Here is an 18,354-nt window from a genome sequence, read left to right on the forward strand (position 1 = left end):
AGCAGCACACGGGCACATTGGATGGGGGAACAGAATAACCCAGATGCAACCCCTCTGGAAGAACAGCAAAGTTACCAAAATGGGGAAACTCGAAGTATGGCCAACCTGGGTTGATGCCCACATTACAAAAGTGGGGGCTATATTAACTGAGGGCAATATTGCCCCATTTGAAACATTGCAGCAGAAATGTGGGCTCCCGGTCACTGAACATTATCACTACATACAAACCATCCATGCCCTTCGAAAACACCTTCCGGCACTCACTGACGCACCTGAATGTACACCTCTAGAACGCAACCTTTTAGCCGAACACCTACCCACCAGAGTCACATCTATCCTATATAACGCCATAATGGCCTTTGGAACTGCACAACTGGCTAGTCTCAAATTGAGGTGGGAAACAGATGTAGGTGCATTTGACCCAGAGGATTGGATAATTGCTTTAGTGCATCCCCGTAAGATAGCAATGATCTCCAGGCTCCGCCTGGTACAATTGAAAATCCTTCATAGAATTTACTACAACAGGGTAGAGTTACACCTATGGAACCGAGCTCCTGAACTGCCTGCGATGCCAAGGAGCCGAGGGCACTTTCATATACATTCTATGGGAATGCCGTCGAATCCAAAACGTCTGGCAACAGTATTGCAACAAACGGACACTCTGGGAAGAGTGGTTCCATTAGACCCCCAAACTATTACTATTGGGTATTCCGATTAAAACACTGCCAACCGGTGGGAAACATTCTTAACCAATGCAATTGGCCTGATAAAACGCACTATTGCCCAACAATGGGGCTCACCCGAAAGTCCTGTCCTGGCCCAATGGGTCGCAGATGTCGATATAAGTGCGGCTGTAGAGGACCGAAGATATACCTCACTGGGTTGTCCGGCAAAAGCTACGAAAATTTGGGGCAAATTGGAGGAGGGAGGAGACTAGGGAACTTCTGTACTGCTGAAAGTTGTTACCCACGACACAACAGAACTTGACATTAAGGATAATGACGATATGAGGCTGTCGAAGCCCGGACACAACAGCGATGGGAAGGGAATGTGAATGAATGTTTTAATGTTTGTATTGCTTGTCTCTATGTTTATATAAACAATAATAATGTTTTATATAAAAAAAAAAAAAAAAAGGAAGCCCCCCAGTGCAGGTTCCGATAGCCACTAAAATATTGTCCATGAAACAAGATCAGATTCCTGGCGAACAAAAGGATATTTAAAAAAAACATTAACCCTTGGGTTTTTCCCCCCCAGTGCCAAGGCCTTTTTTGGTGATTTCGGTATGTCGCCATTCAATGCCTTGGTTGCTGTAGGGAGGGGGGGGGAGAGAAATTAAGCAAAAAGGACGAACATTTTGGGGTTTTTCAAAAAATGCGAATAAAATGATGTACAAAGAAGCCTGTTCTTTCCTTGTAAGAGCTAGGAATAAATGGTTTGCTGTGCTGAATTCCTCAATTTCCTGGCTTTCAAGAACAGGTTCAGTGGAAACGAAAGAAAATTATTTTGATGTGGTTATCAACCGTTTTGTGGGAGGTAGGCGATTTTGGCCATTTTTGCGAATTGGACATGCGTGGACGGAATGGAAGTAAAGGGTAGGAAAGCCGAACTGGAGGACACAAAAGCATACATTTTTTAAAAGTAGACAAAATTCCAAGTTTAGGAAGGGGTGATTTACGCAGGTCAGGCAACACCTATGTAGGGGAAAATTCCATTATTTGGGGAAAAAGCAAAAAAAATGACCGAAAAAAAGTATATGTGGTTGACATGGTTGGCCTTGTACAGCAATGGCTTCTATGAATTTTGAGAAAAACAATGCTCTGCTACATTCCCGACTCTTGCAGTTAGGAAATACATTTTTTGTGATGTTTCACAAACGAGCAATACCATAAGCCAAGAATCGGAGCCATGGTACGCAGGAGTTTTATGCTTACGGCCTGAACAGACATATTTAGCATGCGTAAAACAGCAAAACCAAGGTGGTGAGGAAGGGCAAGCATACATTTTTTGAAAGACCACAGGCAGAGCTTTTCAAGGGTAGCTGACTTGTGCAGTTTACAAAAGTGTATGGTGCCTAAAGCAGCGACTAACTGAAGGTCACATTTGGGAAATGAAAGGGTTATGTGACAAAGGGCAGCAACAAATTGATCGAAACGATATGAAAACCACGCAAAACAACAAATGTCACACCTTCCCGCGTTCCCACAGGTGTCCTGACGAAAACGGTACCTCACATGTGTGGGTGCACCTACCGGGTGGCAAAGGGGAGAGCCAAAAACTCAGCTAACCCCAAGTCTTTTCCGGCAGCAGAATTTGATGAATTTCGTGGAAGGGTGCACCATACAGATATGGGCCTAGGGTGTCCACGCCACCAAGGAAAACAGGGAACCCCATGCATTTCTGAAAAGAAGACACCTGTGGGAATCCGCAGAGGTCTGACTTGCACAAATCGGCCAAGAATGTATTACCCAGAAAGCGCGGCAAAGTGAACATTGTGTCTTTTTCCCAACCAAATATCAAACTGTCGGGGATTGTGGGTAGTACATTCTGGGCCGCTTTGCCCAAGTCAGACCTCTGCATTCCCACACGCGTTCTCTTTTCAGAAATGTATGGTGTTCCCAGTTTCGCTTGGTGGCTTGGACACCCTAGGCTCGAATCTGTATGGTGTGCACACGAGTCAAAATCTTGCAATCCTGCTCTGGGTTAACTGTGTTTTTGGCTTTGCCCTTTGCGGCCCGGTAGCTGCACCCACACATTTGAGGTACCGTTTTCATTGGGACATCTGTGGGAACGCAGGACGGTAGGCCATGTGTTGTTGGCCGCGTGTTTCTGTAGGTGACCAGAGTAAAATGTGCAGAAATTGTGTTTTTTATCTAAGATTTGGACTTTGCCAGGGGTTCTGGGTAATAATTTCTGGGCCGATTCGCGCAAGTCAGACCTCTGTGGATTTGCACGGGTGTCCTCTTTTGGGAAATGCCTGGGGTTCCGCGTTTTCCTCGTTTGCTTCGAACACCCTAGGCCCAAATCTGTAGGTTGTCTCCCCAAACCCTTTGGGGTTTACAAGTGGTGTAGCCTTTTTCCATTTGCACCCTGGTAGGTGCACCCACACATGTGCAGTAGCGTTTTCATCGGGACACGTGTGGGGACGCGGGAAGGTAGGCCATGTGCTGTTGCTGTGTTTCAGTGGGTCGCCAGAGCGAAATGTCTGAAAATTGTCTTTATTTCCAGCCAATTTCAGAGACATTTCCCTCCGTCCACTCACCGAAACACGTCGCCAACAACAGATGTCATACCTTCCAGCATTCCCACAGGTGTACCGGCGAAAACGGTACCGCACATGTGTGGGTACACCTACTGGGGTGCAAACGGAAAAAGGCTACACCACTTGTAACCCCCAAAGGGTTTGGGGAGACAACCTACAGATTTGGGACCAGGTTGTCGAAGCCAGCAAAGAAAACAGGGAACTCCATGCATTTTTTAAAAGAAGACACCTGTGGGAATCCAAAGATGTCAGACTTGCGCAAATCTCCTTAGAATGTATTAACCACAAGCCACGCCAAAGACCCACATGGGAGAAGGGTACCCAAGGCCAGGGATATTACCGCCGACTTTGCTGGAGCTCTGGCTGGCCGGAGTTATTACAGCTTCTCCCCGGCAGTGTGTCAATACCTCCCCGAAGGGAAAAGCTGTAATGCAGCCCAGCCGCAACTCCAGGACGGTTGGAGGCGATGTCCCCGGCCTTGGACATCCATGCACCATGTGGGTGTACCGTCCCCTAAGCACAGCGGCAACTCCAGGGATCCCCGGCAGGATCCCCATTCCACCCCAGAGGTGACACCTGTAATGTAGCACAGCCAGAGCTTGCAGACTGACAACCCACATGGGAGGCATCCACTCTCAGGGAAACACCAATGTTCTGCTGGCATGGGGGGCAATTTGTGGCCTGCCTCTGCAATTGTGTCCCAGCCCACCAAAGTATTTGCCCAGATGGCCCATTCCCACCCACACCACGAACAATCCAGCCCCAGTCTCACCCACCCCAATGACAGTGGGCCCTAACCATAGAAAAAGGAAAAACAGTACTCAAATAACGTTGTAGCTACTCGTGTAGAAAAAGCTGTAAACAAAACAAAAAACATGTGTTACCTACGGTCACACCAGCAAAAACAAATCAATACTTTCCAAGCATGCCCCCCCCCCCTTGCAAGCCATCTCTGGTGGTCTACTGAACCTCACCGCACCCCAGTGAAAACCCATTTGCCCCTTCCTACGGGCAGATATCTGCCCCCAAGGAGGGCTGAATGACATGGCCCCCACTCCATTGGGGGGGCACCACCCCTTCCCATTACAAAATTCCCTGTCCTTTTGGGGTGTCCCACAGCCCCCCCTAAAATGCAGTCTACCATTTTCACTTTTTTCCTTTGGTAACCCAACTCCTCTTGGCGCAGATGGGCCCAATACCGGGCCAATCTGGCCCCAGGTTGCCCAAGCCTTCCTGTCCCACCCAGTGGGGGGCCTGTCATACAATTTTTGGTGGCCCTGTCCCCCCTCACCCCAAATGGGTGGCGGGGGCACCTCATGAAGGCCTCCCTGGGCCTCCTACAAACTGCTGTGTGAGGTACACCCCCCCAATTTAGGGTGGGGGGAGAGGGCCACCAAAAATTGTGGGGCAGACCCCCCCAGTGGGTGAGGCAGTAAGGTTCGGGCACCCTGGGGCCAGATTGGCAAACCAATGTGCCTCTCTGCGCCAAGGCAAGTTGAGTAAACAAAGAAAAAAATTGAAAATGGCAGACTGCATTTTAGGGGGGACTGAGGGGCACCCTAAACCGCCAGGTAATTTTCTAATGTTATGAGGCTGACCCTCTCCCCACACACCAAACTCAGGGGGGGGGGCATCTCATTCAGCCCTCCCTGGGGATACATGCCCCTTCCTAAGAGCAGATAACTTCATGACACAACCCCAAGTCCATTTTGGGGAAAGGGGGAGGGGTGGTAGGGGAGGAATACAACCCCTTTCCATAAAAAAAAAAATCCCTGGTTGTCCAGTGGGTGGGGGGGGGGCGGTGGGAGGACTGGAGGGGACACTCCCCCCAACACCAGCCATAACAATTTTTTTTAATTTTCTTTGGCCCCATTCCCTAGGGGCATATGGGCTCCCATCTAACCCAGGGGGCCATACCCTGCAGGCCCCATCATTTGAGGGGCCTGCCCACACTTTCCTGGTGCCCCCCCCCCCACCTCATGTACTCCTGCCTGGGTTGAGAAATATACCCCTCAGGGGGGTGACAAGGGTCCCCCCCTTTCCACTTGGGGTGGGAGGGAGAGGGCCACCACCCTTTCATGTCCTAAAAGAAAATTCTGTGGTGGCTAGTGGTCCCCAAACCCCTTCCCATTGTGTTCTATTTTTTTTCATATGCCCCCACCGCTGGGGGCAGATGGTCACCCATCTGCCCCCAGGGGTCTCCATACATGGGGGCCCCATGCTTTGGGGCCTGAGGGGGAGGGGGCCGCTTACCTAGTAAGCAGCCCCCCCCTCCCCTATACTCAAAAGACATACCTGGTGTCTATGGCATTGCTGCCCACGGATCGAGCGATCTGCGCCCGATCCGTGAGCAGCAATGCTTACACAAAGGGCGTCGTTGGAAAGGGGAGAATCTCCGGCTTGAAATACAGCCGGAGATAGGGGCAGAGGGAGAAGGGCACTCACCATCTCTCTTCACCGCAGCAGCCCAAAATGGCTGCAGCAGTGAAATTACTTTCACGCCGGTGTGCATTACGCACGCCGACGTGAAACTGAAGGTAATCCAGCCCCCTGGCAGTGAGGGGGGACCTCCCACTCACATAGCCCAGGGGTTGGATTACAGTTTTGAGAGATCCCTGCTTGGCAAGGTACCAAAAAGGATGAGCTATCTCGTCCTTGGCACTTAAGGGGTTAAAGGGTACTCAGCAGGTACTCTCAGCTCTCCCAGTTATGTATCCTTTTGAAACTGTTCTGTACTCGCCTTTACCATCTGATGCCCACTATCAATTTGTTAACTACCTGGCCCCTCTTAACTGAACTTGGGTGTATTTTGCATTTAACTTTGGCCATTGATTGTAACCCGATAGCCCAGTGACTATTCAATACTGCTGCATTTGCTTTCTCCTCCCTCTGCCTCCTCTCTGTTTCTCCCATCTAGTCCAACTGCTTCTCTATCAACTATCCTTCCCTTCTCAATAAGTCTGGTAAGAAGACATTTAAAAAGGATATCTTGGCATCCAACCCTGGTCTCCCTATTGCTGATACCTATACCAGCACCTCTTCCAGACATACCCTCACCGACATACTCTTTGTTCCTTCGCCGGATCTATGGACCCCTCATATGATCTCTGTGCTCTCTCCTCCTCTCCCAGAAATGGTGGCACTCATTGGGAAGTCCCCATGGCTTCCTTTGACTCCTCCAGAGTCATCCTCAAGGTCTACCTTAATGGCACTGTCATGGTGCAAGGTCCTCAGGCCAATATCCTCCTCTTCGATAGGTGGTTCCTGCGCCTCATCAACTTCCTTTCAGCTCCAGATGTCCCCTCCTCTCATTCCTCGGCTACCTTGCCCACTTTTCCCTCCTCTGCCCCTCTTCAGACTACCTGCACTACTACGAAGGGCGTACCTCTGATTTGTTCCCCTCCCCGGAAAGTCTTTAAGGCCAGCAACCTTCATCTCATCACTCTCAACTCGCTTTGACGCTCTGCTGTCAAACACTCCTCTGACATCTGCCACCTCCTTGAAGAACTGGACCTTGATGTCCTTGGTCTTACAGGGACATGGTTCACGACCAGCTCTGTCACCAGCTTTGACACTCTCCTCCCTGATGGCTACAAGAACCTCTCCGCACCCAGTTCCACTTGGCCTGGAGGGGGTGTAGCCCTGATCTTTCCTGAGTGGATTCCTGTCACTATCATTCCCACTCAAATCTACTCCTCTTTCGAAAGCCTTGTCTGCAGGCTCTCAATCTCTCCTAGTCACTCTCTACAGGCGGCCCCCTGGTCAAAACACCTCTTCTCTCTGAGTGGGCTGACCTCTCCTCCCCCCTCCTGGCCTCAACACTCAACTACTCCTCCTTGGTGACCTCAACAGCCACCTCAATTCTCCCTGTCCCTAATCTCTGCTCTTTCCCGACCTCTGTGATTCCCCTTTCCCCCTCCGTCTGGCCCTACGCACTCTGCAGGACACACACTTGATGTCCTGATCTCCTCTGGCCTCCCACTCACCACTCCTCTCTTCTGAAGTGACCATTGACTCCTCTCCTCCAATCTCTCACTCTCTCCCCCCACCCCTAGCCAAGCCCACCCCAAAACTGCCACCTACATTCTCGGACATCCGACCTATGAAGCATGTGTCAGTTGAGGCTTTCGCTGCCACCTTCTCTCCCCCCCCCACTCTTCCTCCTCTGGCTAACACCCGGACACAGCCCTGTCCGTACTCTACTCTTCAATTTCTGATACTCTTGATGCTCTTGCCCCTGTCATGAGGATCCGCTTGAAGTCCAAAGTCAAGTACAATTCCTGGTATGACTCCGACATAGCTACACTTAAACGTAAGTGTAAGGTGGCTGAGAGGAAATGGAGGGCTTCTTGCTCATCCCCTGATAAACTGGCCTGTCGCCTGCTCCAAAGGAAATACTGACTCTCTGCCCGCACCAAGAAGAGAGTCCACATTCAAGCCTGTGTCTCTGTGGCATCAAACAACTCGGCTGAACTCTTTAAAATTTTAAAATCTGCAAGGAGCTTGCCAACACTGCTGCAGTCTCTACCCCTCCTCTTGCCTCCCAGGCTCTCTGCAATGCCCTTGCCTCTCACTTTAACTCTAAAACTCAGGACATCCTGTCCACCTTCTCCTCCCCTCCCCTTCCCTCCGAGTCTGTGCTTGATGACCCCACCTTCACCACCCCCCACCCTCCTTCTCGTCCTTCCCTCTTTTCTCCCCCGATGAGGTTGCTAGACAAGTCCGATCTATGAAAGCCTCGTCAAAACAGGTTCATCCCTAATCCTCTAAAACCATCAAGGACCACATTGACACCCTCCCTCCAGCACTTGCTGATTTTTACAACCATTCCTTTGCCTCAGGATCCTTCACCTCCCCTCTGAAGCGCTCCTTTGTGCATCCTCCTCAAGAAACCCACAGCTGATCCTTCCTGTACTGCTAACTATCGCCCAATTTCCATTACTACCTTTCTGAGCAAATGCCTGGAAAAGCTGGCCATCTCTCAGCTTAACCTTCATTCCGATTCTGTTGGCTGTCTCTATGACCATTAGTCTGGCTTCAGAGCTCCGGGAAGCACAGAAACTGCTCTCCTTAACATCCGTGAAGATCTGCTCGCCAACATTGCCTCTAACATTCCCTCTCTCCTCATCCTGCTCTATCTCTTTTCTGACTTCGACACAGTCAACCATACCATCCTGCTCAACCGTGTCTGTGATAACCTTTCCTCTCTGATCAACCCTTCCAGGTCCAACTTGGGTCCTTCCTATCATCCATCTTCCTCTCTACATGTGGTGTCCCCCAGGGTCTAACCTCTCGCCCCGGCATTTCAACCAATACCCGGCAACTCTCGGCCACTGCATTGCCATTTTCTGCTCAAATTTCCAGTGCTATGCTGATGACAACTCATTTTCAGGCTGCCCTCGGCTACCTCCTCTCCCTCTCTCATCTCTGATTGTCTAACTGCCATTCAAAATTGGTGTGCTGCCAATGATCTTTGTCTGAATGCCATCAAGACAGAGCTCCTCCTCATTGGCACACCTTCACCATCCTTTGCCCTCACTCTCTGGCCGGCCTCCCTTAACCCTCCTCCTCCCTCCACCTGCGAGGCTAAGAACCTCACGGTCATGTTTGATTCCACACTTTCCTTCTCTGCCCACATCTCTGATGTCTCTAAAAAGTCAAACTTCCTATTGCACCTCCTCAGAGGTACTCTGCCTTTCCTCTCCTTCCCCCAGAAGCGCACTGTTTCCCAAGTTCGGGTTCTCTCTAGGTTGGACTATTGTAACAGCCTCTTTCTAAATCTACCTTCCACTACTCTCCGCCCTCTGCAACTAATCCAGAACAGGATTGCGAGACTTGTCCTTGGCCTTCAGCCCTGGGATCGTATCTCTCCAGCTCTGAAATCTCTCCATTGGCTCCCAGTGGATGCAAGGATTACATTCAAAACCCTCTGCATTGTCCACAAGGATTTCTGGGGCCTGGGTCCAAAATATCTTCAGCTAACCATCCTAAAATACCTCCCCTTTCTCGAGCTCTTCACTCCTCTACCTCCAACTCCCTCAGGGTCAGTCGTTTTTCAAAGAAACGTGCTGGTGGTTGATCTCCGTCTTCGGCTGGGGCCTCCTTCTGGAACAGCCTCCTTGGCACTCTAAAATTTGAGGAGAACCATCTCCGGTTCCGGAAGCACCTAAAGACCTTCCTCTTTGCTTCTGCCTTTGCTCCGCCTCTCCCCTGCTGATCTCTTCTCTCTTGGCACTATGCACCGGTCCACCCTGTGTCCTCCGGGACCAGGTACTTGATCACCCTCCCGCACTGCCTCCGGGCCACCCATTGCACTGGGGTCTGTATCTGTACCCATACAGCCCCCCTTTTTTCTTCCTGCACTTATCAAGACCTACCCCGTCGGCTGCCTTAAACCCAGCACTTGCCACTTGCTGGATGTACTACCACTGTTTGTTGCTTTTCTTATTTATTATTTATCTGTTTCTCCTTTGCTCCGCACTTTCACTTCTTCCCCTTCCATGCCCCTCCCGCCCCCCCCATGCACATGCACGTTAATATCACGGCCTATCAAGATCGTTGTTTTGTTCTCCCCTGTCCCCTCCCTTGCCGCGCTCTGAAACACTTGTGTACGAGCGCAATAGAAATAAAATATCAATTCAATTCAATTGACCCCTCTTGAGATAAGCCTGGCTGCTCAACCCATGTAGTACAGACTTTTACCAAAAGTTGGGTTCATATAGCCAGTAGGTCAGGGTTGTTATAGTGCACCCAAAGGGTAATGCATACAATCTTGCCTAACACGCAGCATCCCCTTAACATCTTTACCCCATCCTACCAGGTCGGATATGTTGGCACTCTAGCCCCCCCCCCAGCCCCTTTACAATACGACCACTTTCTCAAAGACAGTCCGCTATGAGAGAAAAAAGACTAACACCCGAGCAGTATATCCGACGCGAAATACCCAATGTACTGGAAAAGAGCAACAAAGGGACGAACAAAGAGATGGAGACTAGCAGCCATATACACACAGAGACAAATCATCGAACAACAAAGATAACCAGAACAAACATGGGAAAAGTCAGTTGGATACTGGAGACGCACAACAGGATGACCATGAAAGAGAACAAACACACAAAGACTTACCGATACAACTCGGCAATGTGGATGCCTCAGAAATAACCAGCAGTGTTAGCGGTCGCAACGGTTAAGGGGTGGGCTTGAAACCACCCTTACCCCAGAACAGGAAACAGGAGTGTTTGCTGCTGCCAACAAAGGATCGGCAGGATCCCAGTCACAACAACCTCACAATCAAAATGAACTGCTTACAGCAGGGATTGGGGGAGTCGGTGCAACAGAGTATAAAAGAGGAAGAGGCTGAAACAATAGGTGACTAGAGTTAACACTTTTTTCCGGAGGAGGACTTCCGATCTGAGGGCTCCCTACGCCAGTGGGGCTATTAGAAGAGCCGAGTAGAAAGTCAACTGGCAACTGGAAGACTTTCTCCCCATCCATATCCAGGCAAGAATACGTAAAAATGAGGATCACAATAAAGGAAGAGCTGATCCACCAACAACCAAGAGTGCTTAATAAAGAAGTCAGCAAGAACCTACCAGTGTCCTTTACACACCTTCTCAGACAGTTTCTGTTGCTTCCCGAGGCATCTGTGGACCATCAAGATCCCTGGAACTGCCACCAGAATGAGCCCAATGAAGTTGCACTCCAGTAACCAGAAACTTTCAGCTGGCCAGAAAATGACAGGTCTCATTGGAAAGAGTTGAAACATTCTCAACGCAGGTTTCACGTAGCCTGGCCTATGTTCAACTTAAGAACTATAGCATTGGGATCCCATACACCCAATCTGCTGTGAGATGTATTCATCGATCGGAAAGAACAGCCTTGGTTCATGGAAAACCAGCCCTGAGATTTCCCAAGAGCCAACAAAGAAGAGTTGTAGATATTTTACCCTGTGTTGGGCAAAACCTCTAAGGAAGGGTCACAGATACTGGTGGTGACCCTGCTAAGGTCAGAGACTGCCCACTAACGCCAACAGACATGTACATGTTTTACATACCTGCCAAAACCACATATACGTTTGTACATACCTGCGACAGCATTAAAAGAACAAAGCTCGGTCATGAGTGGAAATCTCCATTTGAAATCATAACTATGTATGTACAGAATCTGCCACTTCCACCCGCAACCCGGGGACAAGAAGAATAGCTGCAAAACTATAGTTTCCTAGACAAACAGAAGACACCAGAAAAAAAATAATCACCTGACGCTGTGGTGGCCGTTGGTGTGCCACTCCAATGTAAGAACCCATTAGGGTGGAGTTTTGCAGGGGCTCCGAGGGACACCAGTACTCTAAGCCAAGCTCCAGGTTAAAGGGATCCTTGCGGTATAATTCGGCAACCTGAGTGATAGAAGGCACTGTAAATTTAAGGCTTTTGAAGACAGACATAGGCTACACTGACAAACAGTATGTCTAGGGCAGGAAATTAGCCTTCAATTTCTTTAGGTTGCACTTTATGATTAGTAGAAAATAGTACTGATGAAATGATCTCATTAGGCATCATCTTCCACAGAAGCAGACTGATTATGTGGAGATAAATGCAGGGTCTTAAGTCGCTGATTTACATAATTCTGACTACATGTAATCCCTAATTTCTGTTCTTCACCAAAACAGGTTGGTAAATTTGAAAATGCCCCTTTATTATAACTTCCCACAGAGCAACCATTTATAACAATCATGTGGGGAAACATGCTCATAAATACATTCAACAGACAAATTGGCGATATAATATTAAGATAGGCATGTTTTCAAACAATTGCACAGAAAAAGTAAAATGGTTTTCAGCTGCTCTGTACTGTAATTTATTTTTTCTGACAGCACCATAAAATACTAAATTAGACAATTTATCTGACATTTTTGCTTCATCAGTTGCAGGGTAATTGCGTTTTCCCTTTAAAACACAAGACTAATGTACAAACCTGTTATCTATCATTAAAAGAAGAGATCATACCCTTCAATCACATCAGCCTTGTGAGAAGTGAAAAGCACAAGAGTACAGCTTGTTAAATAATATAAACAAATTAGTCATGGGCACCCCTCTGAGAACGAACATGGCAATAATGGCTTCTTCTATGGGATGGTACCCACTCTAGAGTCCTGACCCTAGGACACTTAGGGTGACTAAACGTTAATTGCCACAGAATTTCAGTGCTGGACAGCCCATTTGGGTGGGACAAAGACTGATATGCAAATGGAAATGTCACTTCTGTGAAAGGTATAGTGAGCTCAAATGTGGCTGCAGACTCTAGAGTGGGTACCATCCCATAGAACAGGCCATTATTGCCATGTTCGTTCTCGGAGGGGCACCCATGACTACATTTTTAACAAATAATATAACCTACAAAGCATTAGATATGGGCTAAATAGCTCTAGCTCCTATGCATTTCGACCCTTCAGTGATTATTCGGCTGCACGCAAATAGGATTGGGCATTCAATGCATTCTCCAACCACAGACAGTAGCCTTCTATAAGCAGGCCAGAGTGTGAACTTGTCAAAATTGCTTTCCACCAGTATAAGAAAATGGGTTCTGGTAAAAAAAAAAAAAAAAAAAAGAAAAAAGACACCACAAATCATGCTAAACACCATTTGTAGTGTACTCCTAATATACATCAGAAGGGAGTGCTTTAGTTTGACTTGGTATTCATTTCCCATCCTTCAGGAACCTGAAGAAGTCACTGCAGAATCCAAACCAGTGCTCTTTCTTACCAAAAACATAAGGTGTTCTAGGTCCCTGCGCAATGATGGAGGTGGATCATTCCCCAGCTGTATGCTCATGTGAATCAGACGGGCATCCTCTTCTGCTCGATTACGCAGCTGCTTGACCTGTAAAGATAAACATAATAAAAAGGCTTTTATCGGTTTTGTCAACATTCAAATATCTCCACCAAAAACAGGGCATGTTAGCTGGTTCAATCATTGGCATCCTTGCAAACTACGGAAGAAAACCATGGGGAATATCACCACAGCTTTAACAGAAGGACTCCACATCATAGAAAGAGGAAATTATCACTTGGTGAAGTGTTGTTAAATAATTGCACATTTTTATCTTTTGTAACTTTATTTTGGCATAAGCCATAAAAGTTTTCACAACAAATAAGAAAATGTCAAATCACACAAATCTAAAACATTGCACATACATTTTCCAAAGGGAACAACATTAGATTGGGGATGTTTTTCTAAATTAATACTCAATTATGGCCCACGTTGGTTACGTCCACGCTACCGAGCCCATCAAATCTGAGGTTCAGACCCTCTGTGGCAAAGCCCTCGCAGAACAAGGCCGCGGTGATGAACGTCGCAGGTGTTTGACAACGAAGGGGTCTGCGGTGCGGACGATTCACCCTGCTGTCTGCAGCCACCAGGTAGGAGGTTGGGGAGTTTGCTTGCTCTGCACTTCTTAGGCCTTCTGACTGCACCTCCCCCCTGACTGTTCCCCCCACTAACCTTGCATCCTGCGCCTCTGCCCCTTGCTTGGTGCGCCCTCTTCCCCTGTGATGTCCCCTCAGACCCTTCCTCGAGTTCCCCTCTCGGCCCTTACATCCTACTCCCCCTGCCCCCCCCCTCACCCTCTCCCTGCGTGGCCCTGGCATTCTTTGAGCGTGTGGACGTCCGCGCCACTTCCATCCTTTGACCGCACTCGCGCTGCACATCCCCGACTTGCGTGGACCCTCGCAATCTTCGGTCGGGTTTGCCTCAGCGCCCTTTACATCCTCTGCTACGCTTGCTTCTGCGCGTCCACTGCCCACGTGGTCCGGTGCATTCCATGATTGCGTGTCCCTCCTCCCCCTTCCATCCTCGCCACGCTCACGCCTGCACGTCCTTAGCTGTGTGTTCACTCGCAATCCTTGATCGCGAGGGTTCCTCGCACTCCCCATCTTTGGCTTGTTCTCAGCAGCACGTCCCAACCCGTTTGTTCCCTCGCAACTCCCGATCGCGTGTGCCGCGCACCCTCCCTTCCCAGCTCACAAGCCCAAACGCGCCCCAAGCATTCTTGCTCCCCTGAGGATCTTCACCCTTGCCTTCCCCTGCCCTATCTCTCCTTCCAGCTGCTTCCCTGTCCTTTGGTGTATTGCTCTGTGTTCTGTTGCACTCTTCCTTCTTCTACGTTTTCTTCACCGACTGCTTTGTTTCACTGTGCATTGCTCCTAGTTTGGCTGTGCTCTTCCCTAGTCTAAGTTTTCATTCGGCGACTGCTCTGTTCTTGATGCCCTGGTAACCAGATTGATGTTCACCTCACTGCCGTGTGTGGCACTGTGCTCTTCTTTCCGAGCTTGTCGTCTCATTCAGTGTCATTAGTCACTTCTTGTTCTTGTCCCGTTTCGTCTGCTTGCACCCCCCACCCTTGTGTCAGCCGCCATTACCTCCCCCCTCTCACTTTTTTTTTCGCCACTCCGCACCTCTACCCTCCCTCCTCACTCGTTCTCCCACCTCCTCTATGGTGCTGTCTGTTTCACCTATCTTCTCTAACTACTTCTCTATTGACTATCCTGCCCTTCTCATTAAGTCTGGTAGGAAGAAGTTCAAAAAGGATATCCTGGTCTCCAACTCAGGCCTCCCTATCGCTGATAGCTATACCAGTGCTTCCTCCAGACAGATCCTCAACGACATCCTCTTTGTCGTTCCTTCGCCAGACCTATGGCCTCCTCATATGGTTGGTGTGCTCTCTACTTTTTCTTTCTCTCCCATTAATGCTGGCACCCAGTGGGAGACCCTCCTGGCTCCCTTCCACTCCTCTAAGGTCGTCATTAATGTTCACCTGAATGACACGGTCTTGGTCCAAGGCCCTCAGGCCGCCAACCTACAACTCTTCGATAGACGCTTCCCATGCCTTATCAATTACCTTTATTCTCCTGCTGTCCCTTCTTCTGCTTCCTTGCCTTCCCCCCTCTGCCACCTCTCTGGTGACCTCATCCTCCTCCTTGGCTACCCTGCCCTCTTCTGCCCTCCCTCTGGCTCCTGCTACACCTGACTTGTATACCTTCCTGGAAGTCTTTCAAGGGTGTCAACCTTCTCCATATTGCCACTCAAACTCTGGCTCAGCTGTCGAACACTTTTCTGACATCTGCCGTCTCCTGGAAGAACTCAACCTTGATGCCTTGTCTCACAGAGACATGGTTCAAGGTCAGCTCTGTCACAAGCTTCGACACTCTCCTCCCTGATGGCTACAAGATCCTCTCTGTGCCCAGATCCAACCGTTCAGGTGGGGGTGTAACCATGGTCTTCCCGCAGTGTACTCCTGCCTCTATCATTCCTATGCAGGCCTACTCCTCTTTTGAATGCCTTGTTTGTAGGCTCACTCTCTCACTGTGGCTAATATCTACCGGCCACCTGGTCTGACCACCTCCTTCCTCTGAGTGGGCAGACCTCTCCTCCTCTCAACTCCTCCTTGGAGACTTCAACAGCCACCTGGATGCTGCTTCCGGTCCCTCCTCTGGACTCTATCACGATCTGTGACTCTCTCTCTCTCTTTCTATTCTTCCCTCTGGCCCGACTGACTCTTCAGGGAACACGCTGGATGCTCTGATCTCCTCAGACCTCCCCCTCTCTAACCCGCTCACCACTCCTCTCTCCTGGAGTGATCACTTTCTCCTCTCATCTCATCTCATCTCATCTCTCTACCCGTCAGGCCGAGCCAACCCACACGCTGCCACCCGCCTTCTCGGTCATCCGCCCCATGAAGCGTGTGTCAGTTGAGGCTTTCACCGCCACTTTCTCTCCCCCTCCTCCACCTCTGGCTGACTCACATCCTAACAGGCCTTTCCATGCTCCACTCTTCAATCTTTGATACTCTTTATGTACTTGCCCCTGTCATGAGGATCCGCTTGAAGCCCAAAGCCAAGTGAAACTCCTGGCACCACTCAGACCTCGTCACCCTTAAACACAAGTGTAGTGTGGCTGAGATGAAATGGCTGGCATCTTGTGCATCCTCTGACAAACTGGCCTGCCCCCTGCTCCAAAGGCAATACCGTCTCTCTGTCCTCACTTAGAAGAGAGTTCACATCTAAGCCTGCGTCTCTGTGGCATCTACAACTCGGTCTAACTCTTAAAATCTGCAAGGAGCTGGCCAATCCTGCTGCAGCCTCTACTTTTCCTGTCCCCTCCCAGGCCCTCTGCATGGCCCTGGATTCTCATTTCATCTTTAAAACCCAGGATATTCTGTCCACCCTCTCGTCCTCTTCTCCATCTCCCTCTACTCTCTCCTCTACCTCCAGCCCCCCTGCAATCACCTCTCCTCCCCCATCTCGGCCTTTCCTCTGTTCACAACTGACAAGGCTTCTAGACAAGTCGAAACTATGAAGGTCTCGTCAAAACAGGTTCTTCCCTGGGCTTCCAAAACCATCAAGGACCACATTGACACCATCGCTCCAGCCTTGGCCGACTTCTGCAATCAATCTTTTTCGACTGGAACCTTCCCTTGTCCCCATAAGTACTCCCTTGTGCACACTTCTCAAGAAACCCTCAGCCAACCACTCCTGCCTGGCTAACTATCGCCCGATCTCCATCACTCCCTTTCTGGGCAAATTCTTGGAAAAGCTGGCCATCTCCCTTCTTAATCTTCACACTGAATCTGTTGGTTGTCTCCATGACCATCGATCTGGCTTCAGAGCAACCAGAAGCATGGAAAATGCTCTCCCGAACATCCGTGAAGACCTGCTCTCCAACTTTGATGCTAATCACCCCTCTGTCTTCATCCAACTCTATCTCTCTTCGGTTTTTTGACAGGGTCAACCATGCCCTCCTGCTCAACCGGCTCCATGATAATCTGGGTATCACTGATCAGGCCCTGGCCTGGCTGACCCCTTTCCTCTCTGGCTGACCTCTCCTCTCGGACTGACCCTCCCAGGTCCAACTTGGTTCCTTGCTCTCCTCCATCTGTGGTGTTCCCCAGGGGTCAAACTTTTCTCCCTGGCTGTTCAACCAATACCTGGCACCTCTCGCCCACTGCATTGATGCTCTCTGCTTAAACTTTCAGTGCTATGCAAATGACTCCCAGCTCGTTTTCAGACTCCCCCCCTGCCGCCTCTTCTCCCTCTCTCATCTCGGATTGTCTGTCTGCAATCCAGGAGTGGTGAGCCAGCAATGATCTCTGTAAGATGGAGATCCTCATCAGCACAGCTGCACCTTCCGTTCCTATCACTCTCTGGCTGGCCTCCCTTGGCCCTCTTCCTGCTCCCACCTCTGGGTCATCTTCGACTCCACACTCTCCTCACATTTCTGACATCTCTAAGAAGTGAAACTACCAACTGAAACTCCTCAGAGGTATTATTCCTTTCCTCACCTTCCCCCAGAAGCTCACAGTCTGCAGAGCTCTGGTTCTCTCTAGGCTAGACTACTGCAACAGCCGTTTTCTAAATCTGCCTGCCTCTACCATCCGCCCTCTACAACGCATCCAGAACAGGAATGCGAGACTTGTCCTTGGCCTCAAGCCCAGGGATCGTATCTCTCCATTGGCTCCCAGTGGCTGCAAGGATCAAGACCCTCTGCGTTGTCCACAAGGCCTTCTGGGGTCTGGGACCGCAATACCTCCAACTCTCTCTTTGGAAATATCTTGCTACTCTAGCTCTTCGCTCCTCTACCTCCAAACTCCCTCAGGGTCAGTCGCTTCTCCAAGCAACGAGTTTGGGGGTAGATCTCTTTTTCCGGCTGGTGCCTCCCTCTCGAACAGCCCTCCCTGCCTCTCTGGAACTTGAGAACCATCTCTCGTTCCAGAAGCACCTCAAGACCTTCCTCTTTGCTTCTGCCTTCCGCTCCCCTGCTGATCTCCTGTCTGATACTGCACTGGTCACCAGGCTACCCTCTGAATTCGGGCCCAGGTCCCTGCCCGTCCAGTTGCACACCCGTACTGCCTCCTGGCAACCCCTGCACTTGGGTCTGTGTCTGTATCTGCACCCTACAATCCCCTTACCTACAGATCCCATGTCCGGCACTTGCTCATCCTTCCCCACCCCTAGCACTTTTCCCCCCCTCCCCTTTCCCCTGCACTTGCGCAATCTCAATGTCACTAGGCCTAGTAATATCATTGTCTTAGTCCTCCAT

At 49.8% G+C, this 18,354-nt stretch overlaps 1 protein-coding gene across 1 annotated transcript in view; it reads right to left on the minus strand.

The window, feature by feature from the left end:
* Positions 1–18,354, minus strand: part of NUP205 (nucleoporin 205) — a 1,887,652-nt gene that overhangs the window by 1,606,606 nt on the left and 262,692 nt on the right. Inside the window, exons 9-10 of the mRNA XM_069628771.1 lie at positions 13,024–13,140; positions 11,520–11,657 (exon numbers count right to left, since the gene is read on the minus strand). Of these exons, the coding sequence (XP_069484872.1) occupies positions 11,520–11,657; positions 13,024–13,140 (255 nt within the window). The remainder of the gene's footprint in view (positions 1–11,519; positions 11,658–13,023; positions 13,141–18,354) is intronic.

Source organism: Ambystoma mexicanum, chromosome 12, assembly GCF_040938575.1.
Source record: "Ambystoma mexicanum isolate Mex_15411 chromosome 12, UKY_AmexF1_1, whole genome shotgun sequence".
NCBI lineage: Eukaryota > Metazoa > Chordata > Amphibia > Caudata > Ambystomatidae > Ambystoma > Ambystoma mexicanum.